Genomic DNA, 18,369 nt, shown 5'->3' on the forward strand with positions numbered 1-18,369 from the left:
TGGAAATATGGTTCAGGAATCATGAGACTACCCATGTGATCAGATCACATAGGCCAGGGGTAGGGAACTCTGATCCTCGAGAGCCGTATTCCAGTCGGGTTTTCAGGATTTCCCCAATGAATATGCATGAGATCTATTTGCATGCACTGATTTCAATGCATAGTCATTGGGGAAATCCTGAAAACCCAACTGGAATACGGCTCTCGAAGACCGGAGTTCCCTATCCCTGACAAAGGCCAAGTCTCTACTGTCATGTTAAAGTCTGGGCAAGCATCTAAAAGGTATGCAATGGTTCAGACCCAGAATGTAAAAAAAAAAAAAAAAGGGGGGGGGAGGAATAGCCAAGGATTTATGCTAGACAATGACTAACAAAACTATTTATTTATTTAAAAATTTATATACCGCATAAAAACTACACGGTTTACAAAATTACATGCATACATATTAAAAATACTAAAACATGTTTCAACAGAACAAACACAACAAAACTTTAACTAATAGTATCATTATTAAAACCTTTCTTCAAATTCATCCAACAAGATGGAAAGACAAAATCCCATAAAAACATTTACATGGCGGTAAAGCAGCAAACAGCATCAGCACAAGAAGGCATTAACAATTGTATTTTCAACATTTTCTTAAAGTTCAGTCTCCAGCACATGGCCCACCTGCCCCCTGCAGTTGGCATCCTCTCACTTGTACCTCCAGTTCCCTGTTGCTTCAGCCCTCCAAACCTTCCGCACATGCTACTGTATGGCCACTGAAGGCATGCCACCTCTGCCACTGCCAGGAGTCTCTTTGGGCGTCCCGCCCAGAAACAGGATGCTATGAAGAGGCGGCACTTTGGCTGTGGCGCAGCAGCATATGGGGAAGGTTTGGAAGGCTGAGGGCAGGGAACTGGAGGAGAAACTGAATGGGCCCAGGCATGCTGGATTCAGAAGTTGATGACTGGCGATAGGATATACAAAAAGACCCATAACTCAGCAAGCCAAAAGGAAGTGTATTTACAGTGTAGAATGCCACTTTCCACAATTATGTGGCCTTATGAAAAGACAGGTTCAGATACAGATTCAGTCTTCCCTTTTACTACACGAGTTCCAAAGTCAATGTTTGGAATCTATCAGGGGATTGGGGGAAGGGGGATGAGGAGAGTGTAATTAATTACTGCCTAAAGGTTGACATTTTTTTCTCCAAAAATAAAACAAAACGCTGCCACAGTGACAGATTTATTTATTGTTAAAACAAAAGCATTGTAATTAAACCTGCAAGGGAGGGGAGGGTGATAGTGGTGGTAGTAGTAGTAGTAGTGTTTGTGGCCCTTAAGATGACAGGTTGGCAACCTCTGAACTAAGGTATTAAAATAAATTGGAAAGCCAATGTTCATCTCTTGCAGCTTCTTTCCCAAAATACCCCCTTAAAAAGATTTTGGCCCCAGACTTGTATTGTTAATGACTGGTTGATTTTTCCATGGAAATTTGCCTTTAATCTCAGTTTTTATCTACACTGATGGACTGTACTTATATTTCACCTTGTTGCAAAAAAAAAAAAAAAAAAAAGCTAGTGTAGCATTTTTTACAGAAGGACTGTGTGAAAATCCTGGGCAGAAACTGTGTGTAGCAAAGGACATGTTTTTTTCATGTATGCATAGATAAGGTGCACGTCTGGAGAACAGTGTAGCTTAGATGGATATGGGCTATGCCAGACTCACCAAACACAGTGTTAGTAGGGTTCATGGCCACCTGGTTCTTGGCAGCATCTCCGATCAGCCGCTCGGTGTCCGTGAAGGCCACATAGCTGGGTGTGGTCCTATTACCTTGGTCGTTGGCAATGATCTCCACTTTGCCATGTTGGAAGACACCAACACAAGAGTAGGTGGTGCCCAGATCAATCCCTACTGCTGGACCTTTTGACATTGTGTCTGGAACAGATACACATAATGGAATGGATGTATACACAGTGCAAAAGTGCTACACTAATAGTTTTATATACACAGTAAACTGTTAACCAGAACTCAAGAAACCAGCAAAAACAAAACAAAAAAATACTGTAATACTTTATATAAAAATGAAAATAAAATCAATTTCTGGCGGGAATTTAAGTATAAACTTGGCACGCCACACCCAAGTACACCCGCGCTTTGCCTACCACAAATCCAGTAGTTTGTCTGGAACAGTTTATGGTATGACATAGTATGGGGTATAGTATTAGTTAGGCCTATTTTTAATAATAAATGTAATTTCTGGTTGCTTGAGAGTTATCTGGCATTTATCAATAGCCATGGGTACCGGTTAATTCAGGCTATTGTATTAAATATGTTTTTTAATACACACACTATGGGCTCCTTTTACAAAGGTGCACTAGTGTTTTTAATGCATGGACCAGATTAGCGTGCACTATAGTGCGCGCTAGCCGAAAAACTACCGCCTGCTCAGGAGGAGGCGGTAGCGGCTAGCACGTGCGGCATTTTAGCGCACGCTATTCCACGTGTTAAGGCCCTAATGTGCCTTTGTAAAAAGGAGCCCTATATATAATATATATACTATACATACACACACACATATATACATACATACTTCCATAGCCATGTACTAACACTGGCATTCAAGCCCCCAAATTGTTACGCAGTTATAGAACAAAGTTGCTTATACATGCCCTTTTTATTTTCCCATCGGTTAAGGGGTGTAAAAGCAAGAAATATCTTGACTATACGCTTTCATACCAGGCAGCTTCTTATGACAAAGAATTTCGATCGTTGATCATTACGTCTTGTTCTTACGAACATTTCAGAAATCAGTTGACAACATTCCTCTTCTTAAAATATCTGACTAAATAGACCCCATTGTACTTCTTCATTTTATAACCTTTTGTAAACCGAACTTATGGTTATGTGGTCTAGAAATTCGATGTTATGTTATGTATGTAAACTAATAGATTTTGTTGGCAATAGCTAACTGGGAAAAATTAGCACTTGTGTAACTAATCTACACCCTATCCTATAAAAAGATCGCAACTCCAAAGGGGATATGTCCAATCTTTAGGCACTGTTGTATTAAATATTCACATTTACTCATTCATAAGCATTTACTCCAGTTAGGCATGAAAATGAAGACTCAAGCTAATATATTATAAACAGTGGAATTCACACTTAGGCACCATTTACCAAATCTACACCATGTGTATTGATACATTAGCAAACAGGTCCATACTGACATTTATTAGGGTTGTACAGTTCAAATGTTTTCTTTAGGTTTATGTCATTTAGGAGTGCACAGGGAAAAAAACCCCAAAAATATGTTGCATTTCCTCTTATTTCAGGCAGACAACATGGGATGTGCCAACATATCTCGTATCATTTTAGACAAATGCACATCACTAATATTTATACTAATGCACCCATGTATACACAAATACCTCCATGGGACAGATTTATTCAGCATTTTCCCAGATATACGAGGGGCATTCAATATTTATCTACCTCAGTAGAGAACGAGTTAAAAAAATAATAAAATTATTTTTCTATTTAGTCCCCCGATAGCTCCCTACACTTCATCCACTTTTCCTGCAATGACTAACCCCTTTGAAAAGAATTCTGTTTGACCTTCAAACCAGAGATCACAAGTACTTCCTTGACGTCTTCATCACTTGAAAACCACTGTCCATGGAGAGATTTCTTAAAAACTCAGAACAGGAAATTTTATTTATTTATTTCTTCCATTTGTGTGTCGCACATACCTGTACAAGCTCTAGGCGATATTACAGAGGAAGGGGTTAGAAGAGGGTAGGGAGGACTATGGAGGGCAGGAAGGAGTGGAGATGAGAAAAGCATGTAGAATATTTCATAGAAATTCTTAACATTACAGATAGGAGCACCATCTATATAAATGATCTCGAAATGAATTAAAGGAATATGTAAAAAAGAATAGAAGGGAGGAACCGTTAAACAATAGAATTCAATTAATCAAAGAATAGGGGTAAAAACAATGGAATAAAATTTAAAATAATTCATAAACTGGAAGAAAAAAATTGAAAACCAAAATCAAATAAGTCTGTCAGAAGTCCAATTTCCTGAAGCAGCTCTGTTGCCACAGCATATTTTAAATAATCCCAACGGCAAAAGTCCAGATGGGACAGATATCAGCTCGGGCTTTCCAGCTGCCACAGCCCCAACTCATCGCTTCCAGGCAGAACATGCACAGAGATAGAACAATCCAGCGCCAGGCCACACTGCTCTCGGTGGGCAGCAGATGCTCATGGGCAGCTCCTGAAGAATAAAGCACTCTGTCTCCATCGGAAAACCGGTAGGAGGAGTCCACGGCACAGTCCCACTCCATGGATCCAGAGACACCACCAGCTCCTCCCCAATGAGAGAGCAGATGCCGCCTCATCCTAGGCAACAACCAGCAGCGATCAACCATGCCTCCACTGGTCCCGCCTTCAGCAACGAACTCCCCGCAGCGATCTCCAGTCACCACACGCAGATTGGAAGGGCCTCTGTTGAAAATGAACCGTTCCAGGCCTTTAGGTTAGTAGACAGTTATGCCGTGATTCTATAACTGTCAAACTCCTCCTATCCAAGATGTTTTCTGACTCGCCCGAGTGAAAATTAAAAGAAAAAAAGTACAGAACCCTGTAAAACTATGAATAAGGTAGATGAAAGGAACAAAATAAAGTAGAAACCAACAAAATAAAACTAAATAGAACTAAAAACTTAAAAATATGAGAGACACACTGAAGCCCAGGTCTTATTTAGGCTTATTTATCTAGAACAGATTTAATCTGAGGGAGCCAGATCAGGACTATAGGGTGGATGGTTCAGCTGCTGAAATCCACATTCTCAGATGGCAGACTGATTGTCGTGACATGCACAGGTGCATTGTTGTGATGAAGCAGCATACCTGCTGTGAATTTTCCTAATCTTTTTTCCGCTCCCACAAAGTTATCATTGTGTTGGTGTAACTCTCCCTGGTTATGGTTGTCTTGTGTGGCATGAACTCCAGAAGCAAAAGTCCTTCATCATCCCAGACCGTTGCCATGACTTTGCCTTTAGTCTTCACAGAACATCTCCAAGTTAATCTTATCTATTGTTTTGCCTTTTGTCTTTGTTTTGTTCTATTTCTATCATTTAAATTTCTTCAGAATTTTTTATTTTATTTTTATTTTTCCTCTAACTCTACTTTTCACTTCTCTATTACCCTCCAGGTACTTTAGTTAGATTGTGAGCCTTCGGGACAGTAAGGGAATTTTTCAAGTACCTTTCTTATTTCTAATTTTAATGTATATTTTCTGTAAACCGCTTAGAACCTAACGGATGTAGCGGTATATAAGAAATAAATTACATTACATTACATTACATTACAAGTTCTCCTGACAGCACTGGGGTCCAGTGGCCTTCTAACATGGCGTCAGCATTCTTGGAACCCATCTTGCACTACCTTAGACATGCCCAATTTTTCATGAATTATTTTCCAAACTGTACCTGCCACAAAGCCCATTTCTTCAGCTATTCAGGGAAATCTTAATTCATTTGACAAAATTAAATTCTCGACTTTCTTGCACATTTCTGTGGAAGTTGCTTCCACAGGCCATTGTTCAATGTGAGGGTAATTTTCGATGGACTCTCTACCCCACAAGCTGCTTGCTCCAAAATTTTACTATGTAGAATGGTGGAACAGACTCACAATAAACTGCAGTCATGCATTCATAGATATCCTTTGGCTTTTTCCCTTTTTTTGTGAGAAAATTATATCACTGCACAGTGCTCCAAATCTAGAAGTTTCTTACTTGAGTCACACAAGGAATCTCCCGACATCCTCTCTTGGAATGTTAGATTCGCACCTTTGTTTCAACATGCTCAATATTTTTTCATACTCGGGTAAATTATTGAACGTCCCTTGTATAAGATTGAGAGTCTTCATATGTATCACAGTATACATATTTATATTAAGACAGTAAGCACATGTTAATTCACAGTTTTGGACACTCACATTAAACACAAGCATGCAGAAGTACAATAATCCTATACCCTACCTCTGCAGAGTGCATCCTCAATTTTTTCTCTGGGTGGATTTTTTTTTTTTTTTCTTTAGAAAGTTTTGTCTTCCAGACCCTAGAATCTCCCTTCCTCTTCTCCCCCCGCCCCAAGCGTATCCCATATTTCCCATTGTGCACTAATCAATGCCTGGCAGAGCTCAACATGTTGCAAAAACACCATCTTTTCTTTTGCCAAATTAAAATGAGCCTTCAGCAACAAACTTGGCTATAGCTTTTTTTTTTTAACCAAAATCAACTACCCTTCAAAGGGCATAGCTTCCTATATCCACAATTTGCAGAAGGAAACGGCAGATCTGTCAACAAGTCTGACTGCACTTTGACTTCATGCACTGCCCTGCACTGCTCTAGTTTAATTAATTTACTGTAGGGTGACAATGATGCAAAGTACAGGCTGGTTTTTCCCTGCTATTACTTATGTCAGATGATTATTCTAATAGCTTACCAACCCCAAAAAGAACACATCAAGCTTCCTTTTCCACATGATCTCTATAGGCAGCGACCAAGTAAAAGCCATGATCTGTAAAATGATCTGGTGCAAAATGTAGATTATAAACTTGGCCTAAAAGTTCTACAATTAAAAGCTAGATATTTAAAAGGTTTTTCCACTAGTTGCTGAAATCAAAACTGCTCATCTGAAACAGTTGCCATATGCCATTACAAACGCATAGCTGCCAAGTCATCAAGTCTCAGGAGTAATAGTTTTGCTGGCTGGCCCTGACTTTGGTATTATATCCTTCAATTATACCCATTGAAATCAGTGCACTAAGTGTGGTTTTTAGCCATGGTGTAACAGCTCAGACTCTCGTAGAATTCTGAGCATCAGAGCTGTTACCACCATGGTCGATGCTAAAAAACGCTCTACATTTTTGTAAAAGGGAGGATAAATTAGACAAAGGTAGACAAAGGTTAAATTGAACCTCCAAGCTGGACTCTGCATACAATGCAACACCACAGAAACAGCAATGCATCTCCCCTAAAGCAAAAAAAATAAATAGAATTTTTTTCTACCTTGTCTTCTCTGGTTTCTGCTTTCCTCATCTTCTTTTCACTCTCTTCCTTTCATCCACTGTCTACCCTCTCTCTGCCCCTTCTATATGGCATCTTCTCTTCTTCTATTCCCCTTCCAGAAACTTTATGCCTCCCCCTTCCATCTCTCCTTCACCCCCATTGTTCTTGCATCCATCTTCTTCCCTTCCCTCCTCCAATGGTTTGTCATTTCTCTCCCCTTCCCTCTCCCACACTCCCATGATCTGGCATTTCACTCTCTCCTCTCCCTTCCCCCCACTTCCATCAGCATCTAGCCCCTTTCTTTCCCTCCATCCTTCCCCCCTTATGTCTCTCTCCCCTTTCCCTGCACACCAATTCCATCAGCATCTGCCCCCTTTCTCTCCTTCCACCACTCTTCCATACCACCCTGACCCCCTTTCTCTCCCTCCACCACCCTTCTATGCTTTCTCCCTCCAAACCAGCAAGGTCCCGCAATGACGCTTCTGCTGCCTCTGCAAGATGTGACGTCAGAGGGGGTGGTCCAGTAGATGCAGGGAGTTGCAGCAAGGTCCCACGATGACTGTGGCTGCCGGTCCACCCCCCTCTGACATCAGTTACCTCTTCTGGAGCAGAGGCAGTAGACACAGTCATTGCAGGACCTTCCTGCACTTCAGCGCAGCTGCCAACTCTGCATCAGAATAAGTACGGCAGCCGCGCTGAGGTGCAAGTGCCGTTTAGAGCAGCGCAGGAGATTCCGGACCAGGTCGGCTGTATACCCGGGGTGATCTGCATCTCCCGCCCTTGGTACGCCACTGATGCTACTACTGGAACCCTGGGCTTATAAAGATAACACATCTGTTCCACCTGGAGATTCAGAAGGTGCTCAACCTTTCTAAATGACAGCTGACAAAGGTTTAATTTGAACTAGGTCACCATCATTTTCCTTATTGTTTTCAGTTCAATTTGTTTATTTAAGTAATAAAGAAAAGGAAAAAAAGTACATCGTTTTGTTCTCTAAAGTACTAATTTTTTATAGCACTACAGGACATACAGTTCTCTATACTGGTAAAGAGCGTTCAGTAGGGTTACCATATGGCTTCAGAAAAAGGATCGGGTTTTACTTAAATTGCCGGGTTTTACTTAAATTGCTTTCAATAGAAGTAAAACCCAGATGTTTCAATCTATCATTCTTTTTCAGGAACCCTATGGTAACCCTAGTGTTCAGATATACACCACTCACTGTTCAGTGCTATTTAACCAACCAGAATGGCTCCTAGCTGGTTAAATATCAGTTGACCAGCTAACTAACACATCACCCTCCATATTTGTGGATTCAGCACTCATGATGTCAGTTATTCACGGGTTTTGTCTGGGTGATCTCCCAGACTTCTTCACCTACTTACTTTTTAAAAAAACCTGGTGGTCTAGCAGTGAAGCTGGGCAGAGCGATCTTCCTACACTCTTGCCCTGTGCAGAACTGGGAACAAAAATGACTGCCATGAGTTCCCATGGTCTCGTGTACACATATAAAAAGTTAAACTTTACAAAATATTTTATCTTTTACATTTAAAATCTTTATTTCCCCCCCCCTTCAAATCACTCCACATTTTTCATAAGAGCTGTTTTGTTTTCCCAAGGAAGAGGGTTCTCTATTTCCACCATGATCTGCTTTCTTCTGCTTCAGGGACATCAATGAGCACATCCAATATATCAAATTAGATTCTGAGAATAAATACATATCAAATGGCTCAGATCTTCTACAAGCTGTGATATATATTGGGGTGGGGGGGTGGGTTTGGTGCCTTGAAACAGCCTGCCTGGCGAAACATGATCATGTCAGTGGCATTATCTTCCCTTCCCGATGCGACAAAATGCTTTACTGGATATAAAGTTTTAACTTTAATTTATACTCTACTGTAGAAATTGTGCAATATCTTTAGGCACTTTATTAACATTTTACTGCACTTTGAAAAGAAAAAACAAAAAATAAGTGAAAAAGAATAATTCAAACTGAACTAGTGAAGAGAAAGGGTGGAAATCCACTTACTACCTACTCTGGTCCAATGAGTGTCATCTCTGAAGTTGCAAGATTCCTTTGAACTTATTTTCTTTTCATTAAAACTCTATTGTATAAGCTGAATCGATTATTATTTGGATGTGTTTAGCTTATCTGGGACAATAGTTTAGAATTACTGTGCCTCAAAGCTCAGTCTAACATCATTCATTCAAGTGTATGGCACGAACAGAAAAAACTCAAGTGGATTACTAATGTCAAAGAAGGCTATACTGCAGCTAAGGTACAGCCAAGTGTCTTGATTGCTATGTATGTTTGCATCTTTAAAGCATTCCCCTAGTAAAAGTTTGAGCGTTTCTGAATCTGCCACCTTCAGAATTACTTGCTTTGAGCATTTAATTTACTCTAAATCTTGTATTAGTGGTCTAATGCTTTCCCTTTGGAGTTTATATGAGGGCATTTCAAAAAGTAACAGTAAATTGACAATATTTCATATAATGAACACCCCTGGCATTTCAGAATCCCATGCAGGGAAAATACATTCTTAGAGGAAGTATTGACACTGCCCAACAGATGAAATGGTGTGCTTAATCAGTAGGACATCATATACAAAATGGCACCACCCTTAGCCGCTTGCATGGTAGAAGAGCAGCAAACATTCATCAGATTTTTTGTGGTCAAGGGGGTGTGAAACCTCGTGAAATTCATAGAAGAATGACTGCATTGGTGAGAGAAGAGTGTACGAGTGGGTAGATGTATCTCTAAACAGGCAAACATCACTCCCTGATAAGGAACATTCCGGTCATCGCAGCATGGCCATCACTGATAAGGTGGGTCATGCCGACACCATTATTCATGAAAACAAGCACATTTCTTTAGAAGTTCAGCCCAGGGAATTAGAGGTCAGTATTGGATCCGCACATATTATCAGAGGTTCTTAAGTATCACAAGTGGTGCACCTGGTGAGTGCTTAGGATGCCGACTGAGGAGCACAAGATGAATCATATGCAGACTTCCACGGCCTTTTTGGCACCATATAGTGATGAAGGAGAAGGCTTCCTGGAATATATCATTACAGGGGACGAAACCTGGGTGAATCATGTAGCCTGAAAGCAAGAGGTAGTCTTCACAATGGCATCACACATCTCCAGTCAAGAAGTTCAAGTCTCAACCCTCTGTTGAAAAGGTCCTGCACCCTTCTGGGATATGAATGAATCAATTTTGGAGCACTATCAGGAAAAGGATGAGACAGTGAATAGTTTTGATATAGCGCAATGTTGGAGGAGAAGCTGAAGCCAAAAATATGGAGCCATCAGAGAGGACTTTTGTCTAAAGGCATTCTTCTTCATAATAATGTATACCCTCACACAGCAACTCTTGACACCGTTCAGAGTTTGAGATTTCATATCTTACAGCGTCGTGCATACAGCCCTGATCATCATGTGTTTGGACCCTTGAAGGATGCTTTGAGAAGACAAAGATTTGGAAGCGATATCTAGGTCAAAAACGCAGTGCATTCCTGGCTGACGGCACAAACAAAAGCATTTTTTCCCAATGGAATAAAGATGGTGCAACAGTTTGAGAAGTGTGCTTATAGAGTCTCCTATGCAAGGGGCACCCAATAATTCAAACTCTCCCTTCCTTCAGTGAAAGGAATGAAAGGAGTCAAGAATTTCAGTCAATTCTTGATTTTCAAATTTTCTCAACTATGGAATGAACTTCCTCTTATTTTAAGGAGTCCTGGTCCTTTTCAACTTTTTTTGTAAATCTTTAAAAACTATTTTATTTTGCCAAACACTTCGGAAACTAGTCATATTAATTTTTTCTGATTGTTACTTTTTTCAGTATTTTTTAGTTACTGTTAACTGAATTGAGCTCCTTTCTGGCTGAAGACCTGGTATACAAAGTTAAGTTTTAGTTTAGTGTTAAAAAGGGGGTATGTGATTATGTAGAAAATTGACCATTTGTATTTCTAATTGCATTATATATCTCAAAATATTCAATTAGCTATTACTTTTTGAAACACCCTCATACCTTTAGCAGCACTTTATATAATAAGGAGTTGTTTTAATCACAAAACATCTCTAGAATATTGACCCCCTGAAGCAGGCATTGATGTTGCCAAAACACAGCCATGTTGAGTCCCTCTATATGTGAAAGCTAGATATTGGTGAAAGTAATTTTGTTTCCAGTTATCATATATCCTGTCATTACCTCATTTTGTACTCCAAAAATTTGAGTGTTCCAGCTTAAAAGAATCTTTTCAAAAACCTGAAAGGCATCTCAATATACCAATAGTTTACAGAACAAACCTATCCACGAGTCTTGTGTTACAATAAATGATTGAAAATAATTAGGAACAACTAGTTTTATCTTAACGTAGTTTTATGATTCACTCAGTATCAATATTCCCAAACTACTAACTGGAAGCGAGAATCATACAGTGCATTCAAAAATCACAGCACTGGTAGCAGCTTCTTCATCATTGCACAATTGTCTCCTAGATGGTATGGCCAATGGCCAATGGTGTCTATCAATGATATTTCACATCCTGTAACAGGATCACAGTAAATGATAACAGGTGAAGACATCCAGTCTGCTTTGCTGTTCTTATCTCCACTGCTCTAGCTGATGTCAGTCAGTTGCACAAATTTACATGGCTGTAGCTCTCCCAGCTATCAGATTCATTTTGTTTTCCTCTCTCTTTGGTCCTCTTATCATTCTGAGGTTATTAAGCATCAATGTTCCCATAGTTTAACAAATGCCCAGTAACACCCCTGGGCAGAAACATAGCAAGTGTGCCAGACAATCTTAGTCCTCTGCTCCTACCCCATTGAGATTAGATGGTGTGATTATGGATTGAGTCTGACTAGCACAAGCAAAAAGTTGACCCTGGTTACTCCACAAATGAAATCCAACAGAAACAAGACTCGATGGAGAGTTGATGTTCAAGATATAGGCTTATTAAAAGTTCAACTTGGTAATCCATGTAAAAGGATCTAGGACCCGCTAGACTGGGAACTTAAAACCCAATATGGTCTGTGTTTCGACAATACACTCTGTCTCAGGGGTCCTATAAATAGTAATGTGATAAATTATATAGTATGATGTTTATAATGAACCGATAGCTAGTATATAAAATGAAGTAAAATTAGGTACAAGCGACATCAATTGTGTAATAGTGACTAGTGCCATCATCTATAAATGTGATGAAATAACTGGTGATATATAATGTGTGAACATGTAAGATAGTGCAAGGATGAAAATTTCAAGGACACCAAAACTTTGAGAGTACAAAGTGTTAAAATTAAAAAGAAATTCTAAAACAAACAACATTGAGTGTTTATCTTGCGTACGTGACCAGCGAAATAATAGAGTGAAGATGGGATTGCACATGAGAACATGACCGAACCCAAGTGTGTAACTGTGAAAGAATTCTATGAAAAGAGGAATACATACCCTATAGGTCCTATGATAAAACCTCATGGATTAGAAAAGTCCTATGAACTAAAATTGAGTGTAATAAAATAAAAGGCTAATCAATATACAATGATGATTTGAGCTTAAATGCAATGGAGATAATAGCTTGTATATAATTAATGCAAGCTTAAAGGCCCTATTATACAGTGGTAAATTTAACTGTATGCACTTTACAGCTAGTGGTTTTATTAAAATGTTGATCTCCTGCTCACTTTATAGTAACGCATAAATGTTTATTAAGGGATCCCCATGGTTGGCTATCCACATTTCCATATTATATACACGCTATGATCTTCGCTGCACTTTAGCTCAAATTTACCGTTGTATAATAATAGGCCCTTCAAGCCTACATTAATTATATACAAGCTATTATCTCCATTGCATTTAAGCTCAAATCATCATTGTATATCGATTAGCCTTTTATTTTATGCCACTCAATTTCAGTTCATATGACTTTTCTAATCCATGAGGTTTTATCATAGGACCTATAGGGTATGTATTCCTCTTTTCATAGAATTCTTTAACAGTTACACACTTGGGTTCAGTCATGTTCTCCCGTGCAATCCCATCTTCACTCTATTATTTCGCTGGTCACGTATGCAAGATAAACACTCAATATTATTTGTTTTAGAACTTTTTTATTTTAACAGCTTGTACTCTCAAAAGTTTCAGCGTCTGTAAAATTTCATTCACCACCATGCACTATCTTACATGTTCACACAATATATATCACCAGTCATTTCATCATATTTATAGATGACTGCACTAGTCACTATTACACAATTGATGTCGCTTGGACCTAATTTCACTTCATTTTATACACTAGTAGACATCAGTTCATTATCACACTATATCCATTTATCACTTTATAGATAGGACCCCTGAGGAAGACTTGTATTGTCAAAACACAGACTGTGTTGGGTCCAAAGTTCCCAGTGTTTTGGGTCCTAGACAATTTTATGTAGCTTACCAAGTTGAACTTTTAATAAAATCTAAATCCTGAACATCAACTTTCCACAGAGTCTTTTGTTTCTGTTGAGTCTGACTACCACCATAGTTCCCAGAAAAACTCTGTAAATAATCAGGCCTTTAGGCCAGCATTCAAAGCAAGTTACATATGCAAAACTTCTGCTATCAAGTCACAGCAATTTCTGATGCAGCCTAGGCTGAGAAGAGGATCCCTGTTCATAGTTAAAGTGAAATTTATTTTTTTTTACAACTTCCAATGTGCTGATAATTGATCTGATCATCACATTAATTTTGACATTCAGTGAGATATGCACCAGCTGTAGAGACTAAAAGGACAGACAAGTATATATAACTATTTTGGTCTTAAAATGATAAAAATTTCCAGTGTTTACTTAACTGTTAAATTTTGAAGATTAAATGGAGTTTGACCTAGGATTGTACTTGGGACAGCTTATATACAGTGAATCACACGAGCACAGTCACTTAAGTTTGAGGTTGTTTTTTCTCCTTTTTTATGATATGTTATTAGTGGTCTTATATCCCACCAAATCCTCCGAGGTGGGTTACAGCATCTATTAATGCATCATATACATTGCAGGAAAAAAAAAAAGTCCAGTTGTGCTCCTAGCCTAGGTTACTGATATAGTGAAGTTTGTGGATTAGTGTATTTGATACCTAAAAAAATTAGGTCATTAGGCTCCTAGCCAGGATTTTTGGAAGAGCGCTATGTATACCTTTCACCGCTACATAAATGATAAATAGTTTTCAGGCTTTTACTGAATAGAGCATATATGTGTGCAAATTGCTGTGGGTAGTGAGTGCCATGTTTTCAGTTTGATAATTAATTACCGCAAGTCCTTTTATATTTTACTCTTTTCAGGGATGGAATCTGGAACGCTCCTCCGGAGACTGTTGTAGGGGAAAGCACTCTTCAGAGATTCAAGACAAGGTTGGATAAGTTCCTACTGGAATAGAACATACGCAAGTAAGGCTAGACTCAAACAGGGCACTGGTCTTTGATCTAGGGGCCGCCGCATGAGCAGACTGCGGGGCACGATGGACCACTGGTCTGACCCAGCAGCGGCAAATCTTATGTTATTATGAAAGGACATATCAGGCAGTTTGTTTTATGTTGTGCGGTATATCTTCCTAACAGTTCTGGAAATCTGGAGAAGCTATTGGGAGAGAGTCTCTCCATGCAGGATTTTGAATATTAAACAGCAGAGTTTGAAATCGACCTATCTGTCAACTTGGAGCCAATGTAACATGCGCCTCAATTTGTAGAAGGTAAGTCTTGTTGCTGTGTTCTGTACTAGTTGAAGGTTTTGTTAATTTCTTTGGAAGTCCCAAGGAAGTGCATTGCAATAGTCTACTAGTAACAAGATTATCAACTGCACCAGTATCCTATAGTGTTGGTGGAGAAAATAGGGTCTGACCCTGCTCAACTGTTGTAGTGTAGTAAAGGACTTTTGAACTAGGTTGTTATGATTTTCAAATGTCAGCAAGTTGTCTAGGATGACTCCCAAGACCCTGGATGATTTCTCAATGTCAAGTTGGATTCCATTTGTCAGTGTGATAAGAGGTGGAATCAAGTGTGTCGATAGCTCAAATCATAATAGTTTAATTTTTTCAGCATTTCGTCTAAGGTGGCATGTTGTTGCCCATTTTTGTATTCTAATTAAGGTCTGGAATAATTCAGTAGCGAGATTTGTTGGATTCAAGTTCACAAGATTTGCAAAGAGAATGTCATAGAAACATGATGGCAGATAAAGGCCAAATGGCCCATCTAGTCTGCCCATCCGCAGTAACTATCATCTCTTCCTCTCTCCAAGAGATCCCACATGCCTATCCCAGGCCCTTTTGAATTCAGACACGGTCTCTGTCTCCATCACCTCTTCAGGGAAACAGTCCCGTGCATCTACCACCCTTTCTATAAAAAAGTATTTCCTTAGATTATCTGGAGCCAATCACCTCTTAACTTCATCCTACACTCTGATTGCAGAGTTTCCTTTCAAATAAGACTCGACTCATGCGCCATTTACATTATGTAGGTATTTAAACGTCTCTATCATATCTCCCCTCTCCCACCTTTCCTCCAAAGTATATAGATTGAGATCTTAAGTCTGTCCCCATACACCTTATGATGAAGACCACATACCATTTTAGTAGCCTTCCTCTAGACCAACTCCATCCTTTTTATATCTTTTTGAAGGTGCGGCCTCCAGAGTTGTACACAATATTCTAAATGCGGTCTCACCAAAGTCTTATATAGGGGCATTAATACCTCCTTTTTTCTACTGGCCATACCTCTCCCTATGCAACCTAGCATCCTTCTGCCATTCACTGGGTTTTAGTATAATTGTGTTTAGCATGAAAAATATCAAAACCAATAACATTTTCAAATGCATTAGATTTGGGACCAGTTACACATCACAAATTACACTTGACAGAAGAATTTCAATATTATCTATCTTCTGCAAGTAGGGCTGGTCTAACTATGCAAATATAGGCAACTGCCTAGGGCAGCAGAATGCATGTGAAAACAGCAGTCACTACTCCCCACCAGTGGGGGAGAATAGAGTTGGTCAAGTGGGGCAGCAGGAACCAGGATTGCAGCTTCATTGTTCTTACCTCCAAGCCACCATGAGCATATTCAAATAATATAATCATGAAGTGGCACTTCCTATAGATGATCCAGTAACCATCCATTTTGAACATGCTCTTACTATCTTCCTTCCAGGGTGGGGGAGGAGGGAATATTTGATTATTTATTATGCTTAAGTACAATTGTTGGGTATAAGGGAGGAGGAGTATTTGATGCGAGTTAAACTTTGATGGTATATTAAGTGATGTTAAAGTATAAAATGATTGTATTTTATGTTACACTTGTTGAAACTTTTTAAAATGAATAAAGATTTTTTTTTTTAAAGGAAGATAGCAAGTCCAGGAAGGGTCAGCAATGAAGGTGCAAAGCTGATTTATCAAAGGAGCTAATGATCCTTGCACCAGCCCCGTCTTTACAAGTGAAATGCATGCCAAAATGGCTCTTTCCTATTGTTTTGCTTCAGCAGAAACTGCCCCTTTGGCTTAATCACTAGGCAGTTGCCTGTCCTCTCTGCCTTTTACCCAATCTACCCCAAACCTGCTTTAAAGACTGTCAATTGTTGTTTTCTGCCACACTCAATAACAGCAAGTACAATATCTTTCCTGAGCCCCTGATAAGTGTGGCCCTGAATTTCTCTTGATCTTTTCTTTCTACTAACTATTTAAAATATCCTGTTATATGCCCTACCTTCCCTCCTGGGCATACATTTTAAGTGAATCATTTGTTTAAAGAAGTTTGTTTTGCAGGTTGCAAGTTGTTTTCATTAGAACCTTTTTTAATTTTAAATTAAATATTCATAGTATAGCTCAGTTTCTGAATCAAGTAGGCTCCAGCACTATGTAAGAATAGGTGGTTAACCTACAGAAGGGCAGTTATCACCTTTTTGCTGGATCTGTAAATGAGAAGATCGTTAGTAAATGCATATATATGAAATAGATGTCAAACTGGGAAAGCTACTGCACCCATTTCCCTTTCCTCCCCAAAAATCTCAGAAATTTACAGCCTGAATATTCTGACATTTCAGATCCAAGCAGAAAGTACCATAGATGTGAGATCTCAAAATAGAATTAAAGTGAAATGTATAAGTGAATTATAGATATTTGAATGGAACAATGGTTACAATTGAAGCTTTGACTGGTGCTACTGCTTATGTTTTGAACTTGTGGTATTTTGACTTGCGACCTTTAGGTCACCCAAGATGATTACTCCTAGATCTTTTTGTTTCTAAAAGATACCAGTACCGGTATGTGTTGCTTACTGATTTTTGTACCCTAGACAAAGATTTTCATTGCAATCAAACAGGCATCACTTACTATAGCTCCTACCAGAATGTTTACCTCATTTGAGATGTTTCCTTTGTGAAAGCATGCTCCAAGTCCTGCAGTGTAATGTACCTGTGCCCAAGAGCTATACTCTTCACAAATGGGCAAAGCTGTCAAAGCACTGCTGAAGTTAGACCAACAAGTCAACTACCAGACCCCTACCTCATTTTTTGTAGAATAAAGGTACCCACACTCTCCTTCACTTAGAACCTCTGCTCTCTTGGGAGTAAAATTGATTTTCTGCATAGGACGTAGTCAGCACTTGCTTAAGGTCCATCTTAGATCTGGGTTTTAGGATAAATATGGGCACCACTCCCTCCTTTGATTGTGAGCATTGCTCCGCTCCTACCCAGGATCATTATCCATATCCCACACCTAGTCATACTTTACCCCTAGCCACAAGAAATGGAATGGCATGGTGATGGCACTAGCATGATAGCATCCACTCATACAGGGTAGTCTGAGCATCCAGTCACAACCCCCAGAAGCTGATCCTGTCTAAGATGAACCATATGAAGTCCCAACTTGCAGTTGTACAATGGACAGTCCCTGCTCCTTGGAACTTCAAGACACATAGTTGCATTCTATTAAGTGGACATTCTTTTAAGTGCTCTGAAGCCACAGAGCAAGACCTGTTTTATATTATCTGGACATCCAGATTCTATTGTAGAAATGCTGGTCTAATCCAAAATCATACCTAATAATTTAGGCACCCACAGTTAAAACAGCCACTGAACTGCTGTAGATGTCCAAGTGTGGCAAGGGCATGAGTTAAGTTACTGTATTCTATAACTTATGAAAGGCACCTCTCCCCCCCCCCCTTTGTACATACATGTATCTTTATAGATTAGTACTTGGTTGTTCTGCTGCCACTTCTGCACCAAGTGGCATGTAAATACGAGTGCTCCGTTACAGAATTAGGAGGCAAACAGATGGGCTTT

At 39.3% G+C, this 18,369-nt stretch overlaps 1 protein-coding gene across 1 annotated transcript in view; it reads right to left on the reverse strand.

Annotated features, from left to right (window-relative positions):
- The window catches only part of LOC117369096 (heat shock cognate 71 kDa protein-like), a 45,881-nt gene that overhangs the window by 22,136 nt on the left and 5,376 nt on the right, over positions 1-18,369 (reverse strand). Inside the window, exon 2 of the mRNA XM_033963090.1 lies at positions 1,709-1,918. Coding sequence (XP_033818981.1) covers positions 1,709-1,913 — 205 coding nt within the window. The 5' untranslated portion in view covers positions 1,914-1,918. The remainder of the gene's footprint in view (positions 1-1,708; positions 1,919-18,369) is intronic.

The sequence above is a fragment of the Geotrypetes seraphini genome, chromosome 11, assembly GCF_902459505.1.
Source record: "Geotrypetes seraphini chromosome 11, aGeoSer1.1, whole genome shotgun sequence".
Lineage (NCBI taxonomy): Eukaryota > Metazoa > Chordata > Amphibia > Gymnophiona > Dermophiidae > Geotrypetes > Geotrypetes seraphini.